This window comes from Bombina bombina, chromosome 1 (assembly GCF_027579735.1).
Source record: "Bombina bombina isolate aBomBom1 chromosome 1, aBomBom1.pri, whole genome shotgun sequence".
In the NCBI taxonomy this organism is placed as follows: domain Eukaryota; kingdom Metazoa; phylum Chordata; class Amphibia; order Anura; family Bombinatoridae; genus Bombina; species Bombina bombina.
Window position 1 is genome coordinate 251,665,085 of NC_069499.1, and position 18,255 is coordinate 251,683,339.

General features: G+C 39.3%; 1 protein-coding gene across 3 annotated transcripts in view; it reads left to right on the forward strand.

Annotated features, from left to right (window-relative positions):
• The window catches only part of DTD2 (D-aminoacyl-tRNA deacylase 2), a 100,326-nt gene extending 86,168 nt beyond the window's left edge, over positions 1 to 14,158 (forward strand). For all 3 annotated transcript variants that reach the window (XM_053697928.1, XM_053697929.1, XM_053697930.1), the window contains exon 4: positions 13,435 to 14,158. In XM_053697928.1, coding sequence (XP_053553903.1) covers positions 13,435 to 13,760 — 326 coding nt within the window. In that variant the 3' untranslated portion in view covers positions 13,761 to 14,158. The remainder of the gene's footprint in view (positions 1 to 13,434) is intronic.
• Positions 14,159 to 18,255: the final 4,097 nt, after the last annotated feature.

Sequence of the window (18,255 nt, forward strand, 5' to 3'; positions counted from 1 at the left end):
CAAGCTCTGAGAGCATTGAATATCGCTCTCAGTTCCAGAATGTTTATCGGGAGAAGAGACTCTTCCCGAGACCATAGACCCTGAGCTTTCAGGGATTTCCAGACCGCGCCCCAGCCCACTAGGCTGGCGTCGGTCGTGACAATGACCCACTCTGGTCTGCGGAAGCTCATTCCCTCTGACAGATTGTCCAAGGTCAGCCACCAATGGAGTGAATCTCTGGTCTTTTGATCTACTTGAATCGTCGGAGACAAGTCTGTATAATCCCCATTCCACTGTCTGAGCATGCACAGTTGTAATGGTCTTAGATGAATTCGTGCAAAAGGAACTATGTCCATTGTTGCAACCATCAATCCTATTACTTCCATGCACTGCGCTATGGAAGGACGAGGAACAGAATGAAGTACTTGACAAGAGCTTAGAAGTTTTGATTTTCTGACCTCAGTCAGAAAAATCCTCATTTCTAAGGAATCTATTATTGTTCCCAAGAAGGGAACTCTTGTTGACGGGGACAGAGAACTTTTTTCTTTGTTCACTTTCCATCCGTGAGATCTGAGAAAGGCTAGGACGATGTCCGTATGAGCCTTTGCTTTTGACATGGACGACGCTTGAATCAGGATGTCGTCCAAGTAAGGTACTACTGCAATGCCCCTTGGTCTTAGAACCGCTAGAAGGGACCCTAGTACCTTTGTGAAAATCCTTGGAGCAGTGGCTAATCCGAATGGAAGTGCCACAAACTGGTAATGCTTGTCCAGAAAAGCGAACCTTAGGAACTGATGATGTTCCTTGTGGATAGGAATATGTAGGTACGCATCCTTTAAATCCACGGTAGTCATAAATTGATTTTCCTGGATAGTAGGTAGGATCGTTCGAATAGTTTCCATTTTGAACGATGGTACCCTGAGAAATTTGTTTAGGATCTTTAGATCCAAAATTGGTCTGAATGTTCCCTCTTTTTTGGGAACTATGAACAGATTGGAATAAAAACCCATTCCTTGTTCTCTTATTGGAACTGGATGTATCACTCCCATCTTTAACAGGTCTTCTACACAATGTAAGAATGCCTGTCTCTTTATTTGGTTTGAAGATAATTGAGACCTGTGGAACCTTCCCCTTGGGGGTAGTTCCTTGAATTCCAGGAGATAACCTTGAGAAACTATTTCTAGCGCCCAAGGATCCTGAACATCTCTTGCCCAAGCCTGAGCAAAGAGAGAAAGTCTGCCCCCCACTAGATCCGATCCCGGATCGGGGGCTATCCCTTCATGCTGTTTTGGTAGCAGTGGTAGGCTTCTTGGCCTGCTTACCCTTGTTCCAGCCTTGCATTGGTTTCCAGGCTGGTTTGGGTTGTGAAGTATTACCCTCTTGCTTAGAGGATACAGAATTAGAGACTGGTCCGTTTCTGCGAAAGGGACGAAAATTAGGCTTATTTTTAGCCTTAAAAGACCTATCCTGTGGGAGGGCGTGGCCCTTTCCCCCAGTGATGTCTGAAATAATCTCTTTCAAATCAGGTCCAAATAATGTTTTACCTTTGAAAGGAATGTTAAGCAATTTTGTCTTGGAAGACACATCCGCTGACCAAGACTTTAGCCAAAGCGCTCTGCGCGCCACGATAGCAAACCCTGAATTTTTCGCCGCTAATCTAGCTAATTGCAAAGCGGCATCTAAAACAAAAGAGTTAGCCAATTTAAGTGCTTGAACTCTGTCCATAACCTCCTCATACGAAGATTCTTTACTGAGCGATTTTTCTAGTTCCTCGAACCAGAAACACGCTGCCGTAGTGACAGGAACAATGCATGAAATTGGTTGTAGAAGGTAACCTTGCTGTACAAAAATCTTTTTAAGCAAACCCTCTAATTTCTTATCCATAGGATCTTTGAAAGCACAACTATCTTCGATAGGAATAGTAGTGCGTTTGTTTAGAGTAGAAACCGCCCCCTCGACCTTGCGGACTGTCTGCCATAAGTCCTTTCTGGGGTCGACTATAGGAAATAATTTCTTAAATATAGGGGGGGGAACAAAAGGTATGCCGGGCCTTTCCCACTCTTTATTTACTATGTCCGCCACCCGCTTGGGTATAGGAAAAGCGTCGGGGGGCACCGGAACCTCTAGGAACTTGTCCATCTTACATAATTTCTCTGGAATGACCAAATTGTCACAATCATCCAGAGTAGATAACACCTCCTTAAGCAGTGCGCGGAGATGTTCTAATTTAAATTTAAATGTCACAACATCAGGTTCAGCTTGATGAGAAATTTTTCCTGAATCTGAAATTTCTCCATCAGACAAAACCTCCCTCATGGCCCCTTGAGATTGGTGTGAGGGTATGTCAGAACAGTTATCATCAGCGTCCTCTTGCTCTTCAGTGTTTAAAACAGAGCAATCGCGCTTTCTCTGATAAGTAGGCATTTTGGATAAAAGATTTGCTATGGAGTTATCCATTACAGCCGTTAATTGTAGCATGGTAATAAGTATAGGCGCACTAGATGTACTAGGGGCCTCCTGTGTGGGCATAACTGGTGTAGACACAGTAGGGGATGATGTAGTATCATGTTTACTCCCCTCATTTGAGGAATCATCTTGGGCAATATCATTATCTGTGGCATTACTGTCCTTACTTTGTTTGGACACTATGGCACAATTATCACATAAATTTAAATGGGGAGACACATTGGCTTTCATACATATAGAACATAGCTTATCTGATGGTACAGACATGTTAAACAGGCTTAAACTTGTCAACAAAGCACAAAAAACGTTTTAAAATAAAACCGTTACTGTCACTTTAAATTTCAAACTGAAAACACTTTATTACTGAATATGTGAAAAAGTATGAAGGAATTGTTCAAAATTCACCAAAATTTCACCACAGTGTCTTAAAGCATTAAAAGTATTGCACACCAAATTTCAGAGCTTTAACCCTTAAATTAACGGAACCGGAGCCGTTTTTACATTTAACCCCTATACAGTCCCAGCTATATGCTTTGCTGAGACCCAACCAAGCCCAGAGGGGAATACGATACCAAATGACGCCTTCTATAAGCTTTTTCAGTGATTCTTAGCTCCAGACACATGCATCTGCATGCCTTGCTCTCCAAAAACAACTGTGCATTAATGGCGCGAAAATGAGGCTCTGTCTATAACTAGAAAGGCCCCCATCTGAAAAAGGTGTCCAACACAGTGCCTGCCGTTTTTCTAAACGTTCCCCAAGATTATAATACCAATTATTAGTTAGAATCTGCATAATATGCCTAGTAAAGCAATCGTTTTAGCCCAGAAAAATGTCTACCAGTTTTTAAGCCCTTTTTGAAGCCCTTTATTCTTTTATGTTTAACTAAGAAAATGGCTTACCGGTCCCCATGAGGGGAAATGACAGCCTTCCAGCATTACATGGTCTTGTTAGAAATATGGCTAGTCATACCTTAAGCAGAAAAGTCTGCTGTTTCCCCCAACTGAAGTTACTTCATCTCAACAGTCCTGTGTGGAAACAGCAATCGATTTTAGTTACTGTCTGCTAAAATCATCTTCCTCTTACAAACAGAAATCTTCATCCTTTTCTGTTTCAGAGTAAATAGTACATACCAGCACTATTTTAAAATAACAAACACTTGATAGAAGAATAAAACTACATTTAAACACCAAAAAACTCTTAACCATCTCCGTGGAGATGTTGCCTGTGCAACGGCAAAGAGAATGACTGGGGTGGGCGGAGCCTAGGAGGGATCATGTGACCAGCTTTGCTGGGACTCTTTGCCATTTCCTGTTGGGGAAGAGAATATCCCACAAGTAAGGATGACGCCGTGGACCGGACACACCAATGTTGGAGAAAGAAGCACTCTTTGCTGATGATTGAACTATATTCATCTCAAACCCATCATCCATCGGCTTATGCTTTAAATATTCCCCACGAAGACCTGGCCAACTTACAAAGGCAATTTCCTTTCGCATGGTCAATAGATAAACTAAAACACCTAGGTGTTTATCTGTCTCACGACATCAAAACTATTATTTCATTGAATTTCGACCCCCTGCTACAACAATTTAAAGACCTTACAAAAAGATGGAACTCCCCCAGTCTCTCCTGGTGGGGCAGAATTGCTGCTGTGAAAATGAATCTGTTACCTAAGATAACTTATCTATTTAGATGTTTACCAATCCCTATTCCCAAATCTCTTATCCTTCATTTTCAACGCTTGTGCAGCTCTTTCATATGGCAAGGAAAACAACCTAGAGTAGCTATGAAATGGTTACAAAATCCAGTTACAGCAGGAGGTGCTGCCTTGCTTAACTTACTGGCGTACTACGAAGAAGCTAGACTAACACATATTTTGGCTTGGGGCACAGAGGAAACCACTACGAAATGAGTGTTATTGGAACAAGATTCTATTGATTTTCCATCTCTCTATGGGATATAATATGGATCCCGAAGCATGTCAGAAAATCTGACATAACAGGTAATTATATTATCACTTCCACCCTTAAGTTTTGGAATAAGATAAGACACAGGCAGGGAATCTCCCCTCATCCATCCCCAATCCACTCTATTGCAGGATTGTTATCAGCCCTTTCAGATGTCCATCCTAATCTGTAGGAAGGAATTGAAGCCAAAATTGTGAACAACTTATTTGTTAATGACTCCATTATGACATCTATACAGTTTCGTGATAGATTTTCCCCTTCACCGTTATTTTACTTTGAATTTTTTAGACTTAAAAGCTTTTTGAAATCTTGGGGTTTTATTACCACACCACTCAGACAAAATACTACCTGGGAACAACGGTGGCTAACCAAAACCCGTGTCTCAAGAATGTTTTCCCTTTCTTATGTAGACATGCTACAACCTCCCCTTTTTCATAAAACACCTTATATTAGGCAATGGGAACAAAGCCTTAATTTTGAAGCTGAGACCTTTTGGCCTTTAGCAACAGTCTCCACTAAAAAAGCAATCCATGGAACCACTCTTTATGAGCTTTTTTTTAAAATCCTTACCCAATGATACTTCACTACCCTAAAACTCTTTTAAATATTCCATATAAACTCACCATTAAACTGGAGGAGGTGTGGTTAAATAGGAACAGCAACTCATGTGGTAGGAGTGCTCAAAAATTCAACTGTTATAGTCCAGAAGCTTCCATTACTGCACGAAACTCAGCATTAATATGAGAGAGGTCCCAGGCAGGGTTATTTCACATATTTCCAGAAAAAAAAACAGCTTTACATACTTAACATATGCATTTATTTATGGCTACTAAACTAGCGATTGCTAAAGTTTGGCGAAAACCTAAGGGCCCTAGGGGGAACCAGGTACTAAGCAATTTTATCCACAATGGAAAGTATGATCTTTGCAACAAACGATAAAATAGAGACTCACTGCATGAGCTGGGAATTGTGGAGACAATGGGGGGTAGTTATCAACGTGTCAACTTTCCTGCCTTCGCCGGCCCAATATGCCCGCCTAAGCTCGCCTCACATCGCCGCCGCGGACCTGCAAAAATTCGCCTAAGTTATCAAATAAAGCTGTCAAAAAGCCGCGGGGCGATGAGCAGCGGACTGTGAGAGTTATCACTCATCCGATCTCGCTGCTCTTCGGCTTTTTCCCAGCTTTATTGCTAGCCTGTCACTAAGCACTCACACTAACTACACTGTTCTACCCCCTATACAGGCGCCACCCGCGCCCCCCGCAACTAAATAAAGTTATTAACCCCTAAACCGCCGCTCCTAGACCCTGCTGCAACTCTGATAAATGTATTAACCCCTAAACCGCCACTCTTAGACCCTGCCGCAACTCTGATAAATGTATTAACCCCTAAACCTATGTCTAACACTAACCCTAACACCCCCCTAACTTAAATATTAATTAAATAAATCTAAATAATATTTCTATTATGAACTAAATTAATCCTATTTAAAACTAAATACTTACCTTTAAAATCAACCCTAATATAGCTACAATATAAATAATAATTATATTGTAGCTATGTAAGGATTTATTTTTATTTTACAGGCAACTTTCAATTTATTTTAACTAGGTACAATAGCTATTAAATAGTTATTAACTATTTAATAGCTTACCTAGCTAAAATAAAGAGAAATTTACCTGTAAAATAAAAACTAACCTAAGTTACAATTACACCTAACACTACACTATCATTAAATAAATTATTCCTATTTAAAACTAAATACTTACCTGTAAAATAAACCCTAAGATAGCTACAATGTAATTAATAATTACATTGTAGCTATTTTAGGAATTATATTTATTTTACAGGTAACTTTGTATTTATTTTAGCTAGTTAGAATAGTTATTAAATAGTTATTAACTATTTAATAACTACATAGCTAAAAGAAATACAAAATCACCTTAAAAGAAATCCTAACCTAAGTTACAATTAAACCTAACACTACACTATCATTAAATAAATTACCTACAAATAACTACAATTAAATACAATTACATTAAATAACTAAAGTACAAAAAATAAAAAAAGCTAAGTTACAAAAAATAAAAAAAATAGGTTACAAACATTTTTAAAATATTACAACAATTTTAAGCTACTTACACCTAATCTAAGCCCCTTAATAAAATAACAAACCCCCCAAAATAAAAAAATGCCCTACCCTATTCTAAATTAAAAAAGTTCAAAGCTCTTTTACCTTACCAGCCCTTAAAAGGGCCATTTGTGGGGCATGCCCCAAAGAATTCAGCTCTTTTGCCTGTAAAAGAAAAATACAACCCCCCCCCAACATTAAAACCCACATACCCCTAATCTAACCCAAACCCCCCTTAAAATAACCTAACACTAATCCCCTGAAGATCATCCTACCTTTAGTCGTCTTCACTCAGCCGAGCCACCGATGGAACTGAAGAGGAGACCCGGACCGGCAGAAGTGATCCTCCAAGCGGCGCTGAAGAAATCTTCCATCCGATGAAGTGATCCTCCAAGGGGCGCTGAAAAAGTCTTCCATCCGGGCGATGTCATCTTCCAAGAGGCGCTGAAGAAGTCTTCTATCCGGGCGATGTCATCTTCTAAGCCGGGTCTTAAATCTTCATCCCGCCGACGCGGAACATCCTTCTTTACCGACGGACTATCGACGAATTAAGGCTCCTTTAAGGGACGTCATCCAAGATGGCGTCCCTTCAATTCCGATTGGCTGATAGGATTCTATCAGCCAATCGGAATTAAGGTAGGAAAAATCTGATTGGCTGATTGAATCAGCCAATCAGATTCAAGTTCAATCTGATTGGCTGATCCAATCAGCCAATCAGATTGAGCTTGCATTCTATTGGCTGATCGAAACAGCCAATAGAATGCGAGCTCAATCTGATTGGCTGATTGGATCAGCCAATCGGATTGAACTTGAATCTGATTGGCTGATTCAATCAGCCAATCAGATTTTTCCTACCTTAATTCCGATTGGCTGATAGAATCCTATCAGCCAATCGGAATTGAAGGGACGCCATCTTGGATGACGTCCCTTAAAGGAGCCTTCATTCGTCGGTAGTCCGTCGGTAAAGAAGGATGTTCCGCGTCGGCGGGATGAAGATTCAAGACCCGGCTTGGAAGATGACATCGCCCGGATAGAAGACTTCTTCAGCGCCTCTTGGAAGATGACATTGCCCGGATGGAAGACTTTTTCAGCGCCGCTTGGAGGATCACTTCATCAGATGGAAGATTTCTTCAGCGCCGCTTGGAGGATCACTTCTGCCGGTCCGGGTCTCCTCTTCAGTTGCATCGGTGGCTCGGCTGAGTGAAGACGACTAAAGGTAGGATGATCTTCAGGGGATTAGTGTTAGGTTATTTTAAGGGGGGTTTGGGTTAGATTAGGGGTATGTGGGTGGTGGGTTTTAATGTTGGGGGGGGTTGTGTTTTTCTTTTACAGGCAAAAGAGCTGAATTCTTTGGGGCATGCCCCACAAATGGCCCTTTTAAGGGCTGGTAAGGTAAAAGAGCTTTGAACTTTTTTAATTTAGAATAGGGTAGGGCATTTTTTTATTTTGCGGGGGTTTGTTATTTTATCAGGAGGCTTAGATTAGGTGTAAGTAGTTTAAAATTGTTGTAATATTTTTAAAATGTTTGTAACCTATTTTTTTTATTTTTTGTAACTTAGCTTTTTTTATTTTTTGTACTTTAGTTAGTTTATGTAATTGTATTTAATTGTAGTTATTTGTAGGTAATTTATTTAATTAATGTAATGATAGTGTAGTGTTAGGTTTAATTGTAACTTAGGTTAGGATTTATTTTACAGGTGATTTTGTATTTCTTTTAGCTAGGTAGTTATTAAATAGTTAATAACTATTCTAACTAGCTAAAATAAATACAAAGTTACCTGTAAAATAAATATAATTCCTAAAATAGCTACAATGTAATTATTAATTACATTGTAGCTATCTTAGGGTTTATTTTACAGGTAAGTATTTAGTTTTAAATAGGAATAATTTATTAAAGTATAGTGTAGTGTTAGGTGTAATTGTAACGTAGGTTAGTTTTTATTTTACAGGTAAATTTCTTTATTTTAGCTAGGTAAGCTATTAAATAGTTAATAACTATTTAATAGCTATTGTACCTAGTTAAAATAAATTGAAAGATGCCTGTAAAATAAAAATAAATCCTAACATAGCTACAATATAATTATTATTTATATTGTAGCTATATTAGGGTTTATTTTAAAGGTAAGTATTTAGTTTTAAATAGGATTAATTTAGTTCATAATAGAAATATTATTTAGATGTATTTAATTAATATTTAAATTAGGGGGGTGTTAGGGTTAGTGTTAGACTTAGGTTTAGGGGTTAATAATTTTATTACAGTGGCGGCGGTGTAGTGGGGAGCAGGATAGGGGTTAATAAATGTATTATAGGTGTAGGGGGGGCAGATTAGGGGTTAATAAATTTAATATAGGTTGCGGTGGGCTCCGGGAGAGGCGGTTTAGGGGTTAATATGTATAGAGTAGCTTGCGGTGGGCTCCGGGAGCGTTGGTTTAGGGGGTAATAACTTTATTTAGTTGCGGCAGTGTAGGGGGACAGATTAGTGGTGGTTAGACTCGGGGTACATGTTAGGGTGTTAGGTGTAGACAGTTCCCATAGGAATCAATGGGATGTCTGGCAGCAGCGAACTTGTACTTTAGCTATGGTCAGACTCCCATTGATTCCTATGGGATCCGCCGCCTCCAGGGTGGCGGTTTGAAAACCAGGTACGCTGGGCCGGAAAAGTGCCGAGCGTACCTGCTAGTTTTTTGATAACTAGCAAAAGTAGTCAGATTGTGCCGCACTTGTGTGCGGAACATCTGGAGTGACGTAAGAATCGATCTGTGTCGGACTGAGTCTGGCGGATCGAAGTTTACGTCACAAAATTCTACTTTTGCCGGTCTCTAGCCTTTGATAACTAAGGCGAATCAGCCTCGCCATAAATACGCTGCGGAATTCAAGCGTATTTGAGGTTGACGGCTTGATAACTACCCCCCAATGTCCGGGAAACACATATTATTGTTTATTGGAGGGAAAACAAGTGTACTTCCTCAGCAGCTTTCTCAACTCAATATTTTTACTAATAAACAATACGCTTTCAATTTCTCCTGCACTTTGGCATGGAACACAAGGGAGCTGCAGGCGTGGAATTTACACATTTCCACTCTCCTCTTCCCTTTCTCCTCAAGATTTTTTTTTTCCTCCTCTCCTCCCTCTCTCCCACCCGTTATTCTCCAAGATAATTAAACATTTATGTGAATACATAGGTTTACTGGATACGTAATCCTCAATGGACTGATGAAAGTTATTTTTTATTTTTTTATGTTATCAGGTCCTATATGTTCAGTAATCAAAACTCTACATATTACGCTGTTTATGTTTCTCAAATTCTATATGAAAATAGTAATGTTACTGTAATTACTATGCATTTGACATTTGTACCATATTTGAAAAACCCAATAAAGAAAATTAAAAAAAAAAAAAAAAAAAACACGTTTCTGCTGCGCAAATATTTGCTTGAAGAGCATAGGAAAATGTTAGAGGTTAAGGTCTTATTTAATACTTAGACATAAAAAGAACAAACCTAAAATAATCAATAATAAGTTCATATGAAAAAATGAAAAAAAATGTCTAAACCTTGAAAGAGTCCTAAATCCAAGATAGATTGATTTGTCTACCAGTAACAAACAAGCTTCTATAGTGTAGTAATATCACAAAATAAGAATACGCCCCAAATGCAAAACTCTCCGCTGCTACAGCAAACTCCTTCCTGCTGTGTTGCTGTTCCATGGTGAGTGTCAAACTTTGAGCATCACCAACTCCACCTCTAGCCAGCAATAATGATACCGGATAGCATGTATTAAAAAATAAAGTATTTAGAAGCAGGCCTGTAAATAGGTGCTCATGCCCACATAGAAGCAATGCGTTTCGGTCTAATCACAGCCTTTCTCAAGCTTCATAAACCTGTTATCCCTAGCTCACCAATTTAACCTGTTCTCCAATTAAGAGCGAAATAAACATAAAGTGGCAGTGGTTTACTTTAACTAGCACCGTGGACCAACTTCTTGCCATTGCTCTACAGTATCGGAATAATAGATACAATAATTCAATATTGAAACAAATAATTGGTTACCATTATATCTTAAGACACTATACAATATTTAAAACAAAACATAATATTGAGAGGAAACATTATACTATTTGTGACTTACAGGGTTTAACCCACCCTGCGACCATCACCAGTTTGTCACAGAAACTGTCCCTTTCCATCTTAAACAGTTTATCACAGTCAAGCCACTCCAGTCTATGACTTAGTTTAGTTGTTGCAAGGGTTAACAAACATTCTCTTGTCTGTACTAGACCTAGAAAAATGCCCAAACTCCCATTTAATGCCCCCCACACTAAACTATCTCTGCTGCCACCACTTTACGATTACTATATGGAAAATCCTAAGGAAAATCCAGACTAAGAGATTAAAAATACCAGAACACTATTTGGCAAAATCAATCTAAAAAGCACAATACTGTTATTACTAGTCTCTTTGGTAATGTGGTTCAAATAATAGACAATGGCAAACATTTAATAAAGGAACATTTATTATGAGCAAATAAAGATGTAAAGGGCATTTATATAAAAAAGGAGAAATGCACAAAAAGCAAAAACATTTTTAAAATAAAATGTAGAAAATATAACAAAACCTAAAATTTGACCAGAATAGCCTCTGCTCCAGGGAAATGGGCAGACACGCTATTGTCCTCAGATTCTCATGTGGAATGTCCATTTTTTTTCTTTTATACAGGTGGTAAAAGTCCACAATTCTTTACTCATGGGAATTACTTCTCTACTGCTAGGAGGAGGCAAAGATTCCTAAACTCTGCGCTCTATAAAACCCCTCACACCTCATACATATCTCAGTATATATATATATATATATATATACTATAATCACGTTTGTAACGCGTCTGTCGCTGTCGCCAGTTGCACACGCATCCTCAAAGGAATGTTGGCTGTGCAAGGCAGCCAAAAGAATCCTGCATCCAGGTGGATTCCGAAAACTAACCTCCCGCACAAAGTATTAACAAACACCGAAACCGCAAACCCCCACATCACAAAATAATAAAGTGATTAACCCCTAATCCGCAAATAACATAATTAAAATATTAACCCCTTAACCCCCAACATCGCAATAAACCTAATTATAACCTAATAATCCCTGAACCACCAAACCCCCACATTGCAATAAACCTAATTAACCTATTAACCCCTAAACCTACAAACCCCCACATTGCAATAAACCAAATTAACCTATTAACCCCTAAACCGACAAACCCCCACATCGCAATAAAACTAACCTATTAACTCCTAAACCGCCAACCCCCCACTAGCAGTAAAAAAAAAAACACCCACCAAACCCCCCAAAATAAAAAAAATTAACACTAAAAAAACCTAACCTACCCATTGCTCCTAAAGGGGCATTTGTATGGGCATTGCCCTTAAAATGGCATTCAGCTCTTTTATAGCCCATTAAATCCTTAATCTTAAAAATAAACCCCCCCCCCCAAAAATAAAATAAAAAAAATCCTAAAACTATATTTATATATGCTCTGGTTGTACTAGGCCATGGTGGCGCCTCTGTTTTTCTATCTCTGCAAATCCTAAAACTGAGCCCAAAATATGTACTTACCATTCCTGAAGTCCGGCGGAGAAGGTCATCTTCCAGGCAGCTCCATCATCTTCTATCTTCATCCGGATCGAAGGCGGCACGGAGCAGAGGTGTGGAGCTGGCTTCCCCAAAGCTCGGATCCTCAGCGGCAGTCCTCAGTGCCGTGGGGGCGCCTTTTCATGCGATCGTCTGTCGCACACTGAAGATTGAATGCAAGGTACCGCATATTTATTGGGGTACCTTGCATTCCTATTGGCTGAAATTTTGAAATCAGCCAATAGGATGAGAGCTACTGAAATCTTATTGTCTGATTTGTACAGCCAATAGGATTTCAGTAGCTCTAATTCTATTGGCTGATTTCAAAATTTCAGCCAATAGGAATGCAAGATATTCCCAAATTGAATGCGGTACCTTGCATTAAATTTTCAGTGTGTGACGGACGAAGAGGAGCCTCCACGCCGCCGAGGATCGCCGCTGCTGAGGACCGCTGCTCCGGATCCACGCATCAGGGAAGACCGCTCCGCAACTCCGCTCCATGCCACCTTCACACAGGATGAAGATAAAAGATGACGGAGCCGCCTGGAAGAAGACCTTCTCCCCCGGACTTCAGGAGCGGTGAGTACCTATTTGGGGCTTAGTTTTAGGATTTTTTTTTATTTTTAAGATATGGGATTTAATGGGCTGTAAAAAAGCTGAATGCCCTTTTAAGGGCAATGTCCATACAAATGCCCCTTTAGGGGCAATGGATAGTTTAGGTTTTTTTAGTGTTAGGTTTTTTTATTTTAGTTGGGTGGGGGGTTTTACTGTTAGGGGATAATTGTTAATTTTTGTAAGTAAAAGAGCTGTTTAACTTAGGGCAATGCCCTACAAAAGGCCCTTTTAAGGGCTATTGATAGTTTAGTATTAGATTAGGTTTTTATTTTGGGGGGTATTTTTTATTTTTATAGGGGTATTAGTTTAGGTTTAAATGTTTTATTTTGGATAGCTTTGTTTATTTTTTTCTGTAATTTTACTTTTTTGTAACTTTAGCTTGGGGGTTTGCATTTTTTAAACATAGACTGCCCTCTGGCCTAGTATGTATGTATGTATATATATATATATATATATATATGTATGTATGTATATGTGTATATATATATATATATATATGTATGTATATGTATATATATATATATATATAAATAAAAAAATGTGTATACACATGTACAGTAAGTATAATGCTCAATCCGTTATCTAGTAATAGTGTTTGTTCAGGAAATTACAAGGGTGTCTAATTTGTGTTATCTGCTGACAATAGTTTGTGTTTCTTACAGTGAACTGTCTACTGACTGTGAAGCTAAGTGAGACAGACAGCGGGAAGCATGTTCCTATCACAGATCTCCCTGGTGATGTCCTCATTGTCCCCCAAGCCACTCTAGGTGGAAAAGTTAAAGGTCGTGTAACACAGTACCATTCCAATGCCAGCAAGGAACTAGGAATGGAACTATATGCTGAGTTCATAGCTCAATGTCAACGGGAGTTGGAAAATCATCCTAAGTGGGCTGAGTCAGGGTCTGTGCTACGTTATGGAACCTATGGTAATAGGCAAGTTCTGCAGCTCAACACAAATGGACCTTACACTCACCTGCTTGAGTTCTGATTTCAGATTAGTGGCTCCATTTAAGTGTCAATAGATCATATGATGCAAAACTAGCCTATTGTTCGTCTGACTTTCTGATTAGGACTCATTCACACTCATGTTTGCACTTGCAGAACTTCAGTAATATAGAAGACAAAGCATATTTTCAACAGTAACTGTCAGCATCAAATAAATGCCTATTTTAACAAGTACTTTTGTCTGTGGCACTATATCTAATGCACAAAGATAAAGTACTGGTTTACAAGTTTTCACAAACTATAATGTAAAGTTAGGTATGATGCAATAAATATCACACCTGCACTGGGGAATCTAATATACTCTGGATTTATAGCATAGATAAATAAAGTCTTTTTCAATAGAGAAATAGTTCAAAATAAAAAGCTGATGATTTTTCTCAATCTTCTGTTTGATTATTAGAATCTGCAAATCTTCATGTAAATAGTCTGAACATCACTGGCTTTATTGTGAACCACCCCTGACCCATGTGAATTATATCAGCACAGGGAACAAGGAAGTCCCTGCTAATGCAGGGATTTCCTTGTTAGTCAGTCTGCAGTTGTAGGGAGTGCTTTACAACCACATATCTCAGCAACTTGACCACGCCCGAGTAAAATGCACTTAACATGCTGTTTACACTGAGGGGGAGACTGGATCTAATGAAGCCCCTATATCCCCCTGTGTTAGAGGAAAGAAATAACTCCTCATTTGAAAGAACACACTTCAATTGCCCTAAGATGCAGTGAATCACAGCTGAAAACTGTGATCACCTGAGCCACTAGAAACCAGCTATTTTACAGCCCCTATGTCTCCTTCTGATTAGAGTGGTATGAGACACCCCTGTGAAAGAAGTGATTTCCCCCTCTTAAATGAGAAATGAAGAATTACATCTCCAGCTAAGTTTCATGTGATAACCATGGTAATTGTGATCACCTGACATAATTAAGCAGCCATGCAGTGTCTAATGAGGGGGAGGTGGCATTGTTAGAGACACTATTCTTCCATAAAACACAGAAAAGCATGAGACCCCATATATAACAGGGTAGCCTCTTCTTTTAAATGTGTGGTGTCATACCCATATAATTAGCTGGTAACTGCAATAGAAATGGCAGTCACCTACCTAATATATTTTTACTTGTGGGGTGGTTGCTCTAAAAGAGCCCCTAAAGAAAACATACAACACATACAGTACCCCATACATTAAAAAGGGGTTTTATTCCCTCTTATGTTGCAGGTAGTAGCCATAATAATTGCAATCACCAGTCTACTAGGTGTTTTTCCAGTGCTCTTGGCTTTAAAAAGGTACCCTAGCGCACACCTAACTAAGCCATAAAAAGAGGGCAATTGACTTCTCTTATAAAAGGTGGGTATTCCCTATATCCACCCCCACAATACAGAGAGAAACTTGATATTGCTTATTTGAAAGCAGCAACTATCTCTCAAATGAGTGGTTGTGTGTCTGCCCAGCTTCCAGATGATTGTCATAACAATAATTTATATTGTACTTACCTTGGTCTTATTTTGGGCGTTTAGGTATTTTTAAGAGGCTTTTATTACTTCTCACCATAAAAACATATAATTAGACCTCTCATTTCCCACAATGTCCCATCATTCATAGAAGTTGTTTCATGTCAGTATAATTACCAAGTGATCACCACAGTAATAATAATCTCCTAACAGCAAATGCCAGCCCCATTTTATTGTGGTGTTGATCTTAAAACTAAAAGATCCATGTTTCTCTGAACAAATAAAAACTCATAAGAATTGAAAATAAATGGGAGAACTGGGTTAGTGTAAAAATGTATCATACTTTGTAAAATGCTATGTATAAATGTTTTTGAAGCAATTAACATACATTTTGCAATACTGAGTAAGTGTGGGCAGGGGTTAGAGCAGAGCTTTCCAAACTTTTTATGTTGGTGACACACTTTTTAGACCTACATCATTTCGCGACACAGTAATTCAGTTGTACCAGCAAAAAGGAGGTTAAACTAACTTGTTTTAAGAGATACGGACACATACATGAATTATATAATAATGAAATGTATTTACAAGTAACAGTATGTATGTGCAAGAATTAAAAAAAAGTTTAATAACACCAATACCTACTTACTATTTTAATGGGATGTATGAGGTTGAATTTCTGAATATTTGGTGGAATATTAGATAAAGACACTCGCATTTCATCATCAAGCATTTCTAAAGCTTCCAGTTCCTATCCATATATCAAGAGCAGAAGCAGCAATGCACTACTGGGAGCTAGTTGCAAAAAAACCCCCACTGACTTCTGACTTCAGCTCAGCGTTTAACCCCTTAATGACCACAGCACTTTTCCATTTTCTGTCCGTTTGGGACCAAGGCTATTTTTACATTTTTGCGGTCTTTGTGTTTAACTGTAATTTCCCTCTTACTCATTTACTGTACCCACACATATTATATACCGTTTTTTTCGCCATTAAATGGACTTTCTAAAGATACCATTATTTTCATCATATCTTATAATTTACTATAAAAAAATTTATAAAATATGAGGAAAAAATGGAAAAAAACACACTTTTTCTAACTTTGACCCCCAAAATCTGTTACACATCTACAACCACCAAAAAAGACCCATGCTAAATAGTTTCTAAATTTTGTCCAGAGTTTATAAATACCCAATGTTTACATGTTCTTTGCTTTTTTTGCAAGTTATAGGGCCATAAATATAAGTAGCACTTTGCTATTTCCAAACCACTTTTTTTCAAAATTAGCGCTAGTTACATTGGAACACTGATATCTTTCAGGAATCCCTGAATATCCCTTGACATGTATATATATTTTTTTTAGAAGACATCCCAAAGTATTGATCTAGGCCCATTTTGGTATATTTCATGCCACCATTTCACCGCCAAATGCGATCAAATAAAAAAAAAAAGTAAAATTTTTCCAAATTTTAGGTTTCTCACTGAAATCATTAACAAACATTTTGTGCAATTATGGCACAAATGGTTGTAAATGCTTCTCTGGGATCCCCTTTGTTCAGAAATAGCAGACATATATCGCTTTGGCGTTGTTTTTAAGTAATTAGAAGTCCGCTAAATGCTGCTGCACACCACAAGTGTATTATGCTCAGCAGTGCAGGGGTTAATTAGGGAACTTGTAGGGAGCTTGTAGGGTTAATTTTAGCTTTAGTGTAGTGTAGTAGACAACCCCAAGTATTGATCTAGGCCCATTTTGGTATATTTCAGGCCACCATTTCACCGCCAAATACGATTAAATTAAAAAACTTTAGGTTTCTCACTGAAATTATTTAGAAACAACTTGTGCAATTATGGTACAAATGGTTGTAAATGATTCTCTGGGATCCCCTTTGTTCAGAAATAGCAGACATATATGGCTTTGGTGTTGCTTTTTGGTAATTAAAAGGCTGCTAAATGCCACTGCGCACAAAACGTGAATTATGCCCAGCAGTGAAGGGGTTAATTAGGTAGCTTGTAGGGAGCTTGCAGGGTTAATTTTAGCTTTAGTGTAGAGATCAGCTTCCCACCTGACACATCAGACCCCCTGATCCCTCCCATAGAGCTCTCTTCCCCACCCCACAATTGTCCCCGCCATCTTAAGTACTGGCAGAAAGTCTGCCAGTACTAAAATAAAAGGTTTTTTTTTAATTTATTTTTTTAAGCATATTTACATATGCTGCTATGTAGGATCCCCCCTTAGCCCCCAACCTCTCTGATCCCCCCCAAAACAGCTCTCTACCCCCCCCACTGCCTTATTGGGGGCCATCTTGGGTACTGGCAGCTGTCTGCCAGTACCCAGTTTGCATATAAAAATGGTTTTTTTTTATTTATTTTAGTTTTTTCTGTAGTGTAGCTCCCCCCCCCCCCCCAGATCAATCCCCCACCCCCTCCCAGATCCCTTCCATTACGTTTTATTTGTATTATTTTGTACAAAAATATGTACAAGTTTCTGTAGTGTAAGCGGTTCCCACCCGCTCCCTCCCCGTGCACGCGCCCTCCCGCCGCCCCCTGTGCACGCGCACGCGCGCCTGTGCGCGCCCCCGGCGATCCCGCCCCCGATCCCGCCCCCCTCTCTGACTAAGAAGCCATCGATGGCCGCCCACCCACCTCCCATTTACGCTCCCACCCACCAACGAATGCGGCCATCGATGTCCGGTGCAGAGAGGGCCACAGAGTGGCTCTCTCTGCACCGGAGGGGCAAAAATTGTTATTGCAGGATGCCTCGATATCGAGGCATCCTGCAATAACCGGAAAGCAGCTGGAAGTGATCAGGATCGCTTCCAGCTGCTTTCCAAACCGAGGACGTGCAGGGTACGTTCTCAGGCATTAACTGCCTTTTTTCTGAGGACGTACCCTGCACGTCCTCGGTCGTTAAGGGGTTAAGCTGCCTCCCTCATAGCTCGGTGAGTCTGATTGACTACTGCCCACGCTGCAAACACACTGCTCTCCCACTCACTGACTACACGTGCAGTCACAAGCAAATTAAGGAGACTACACGT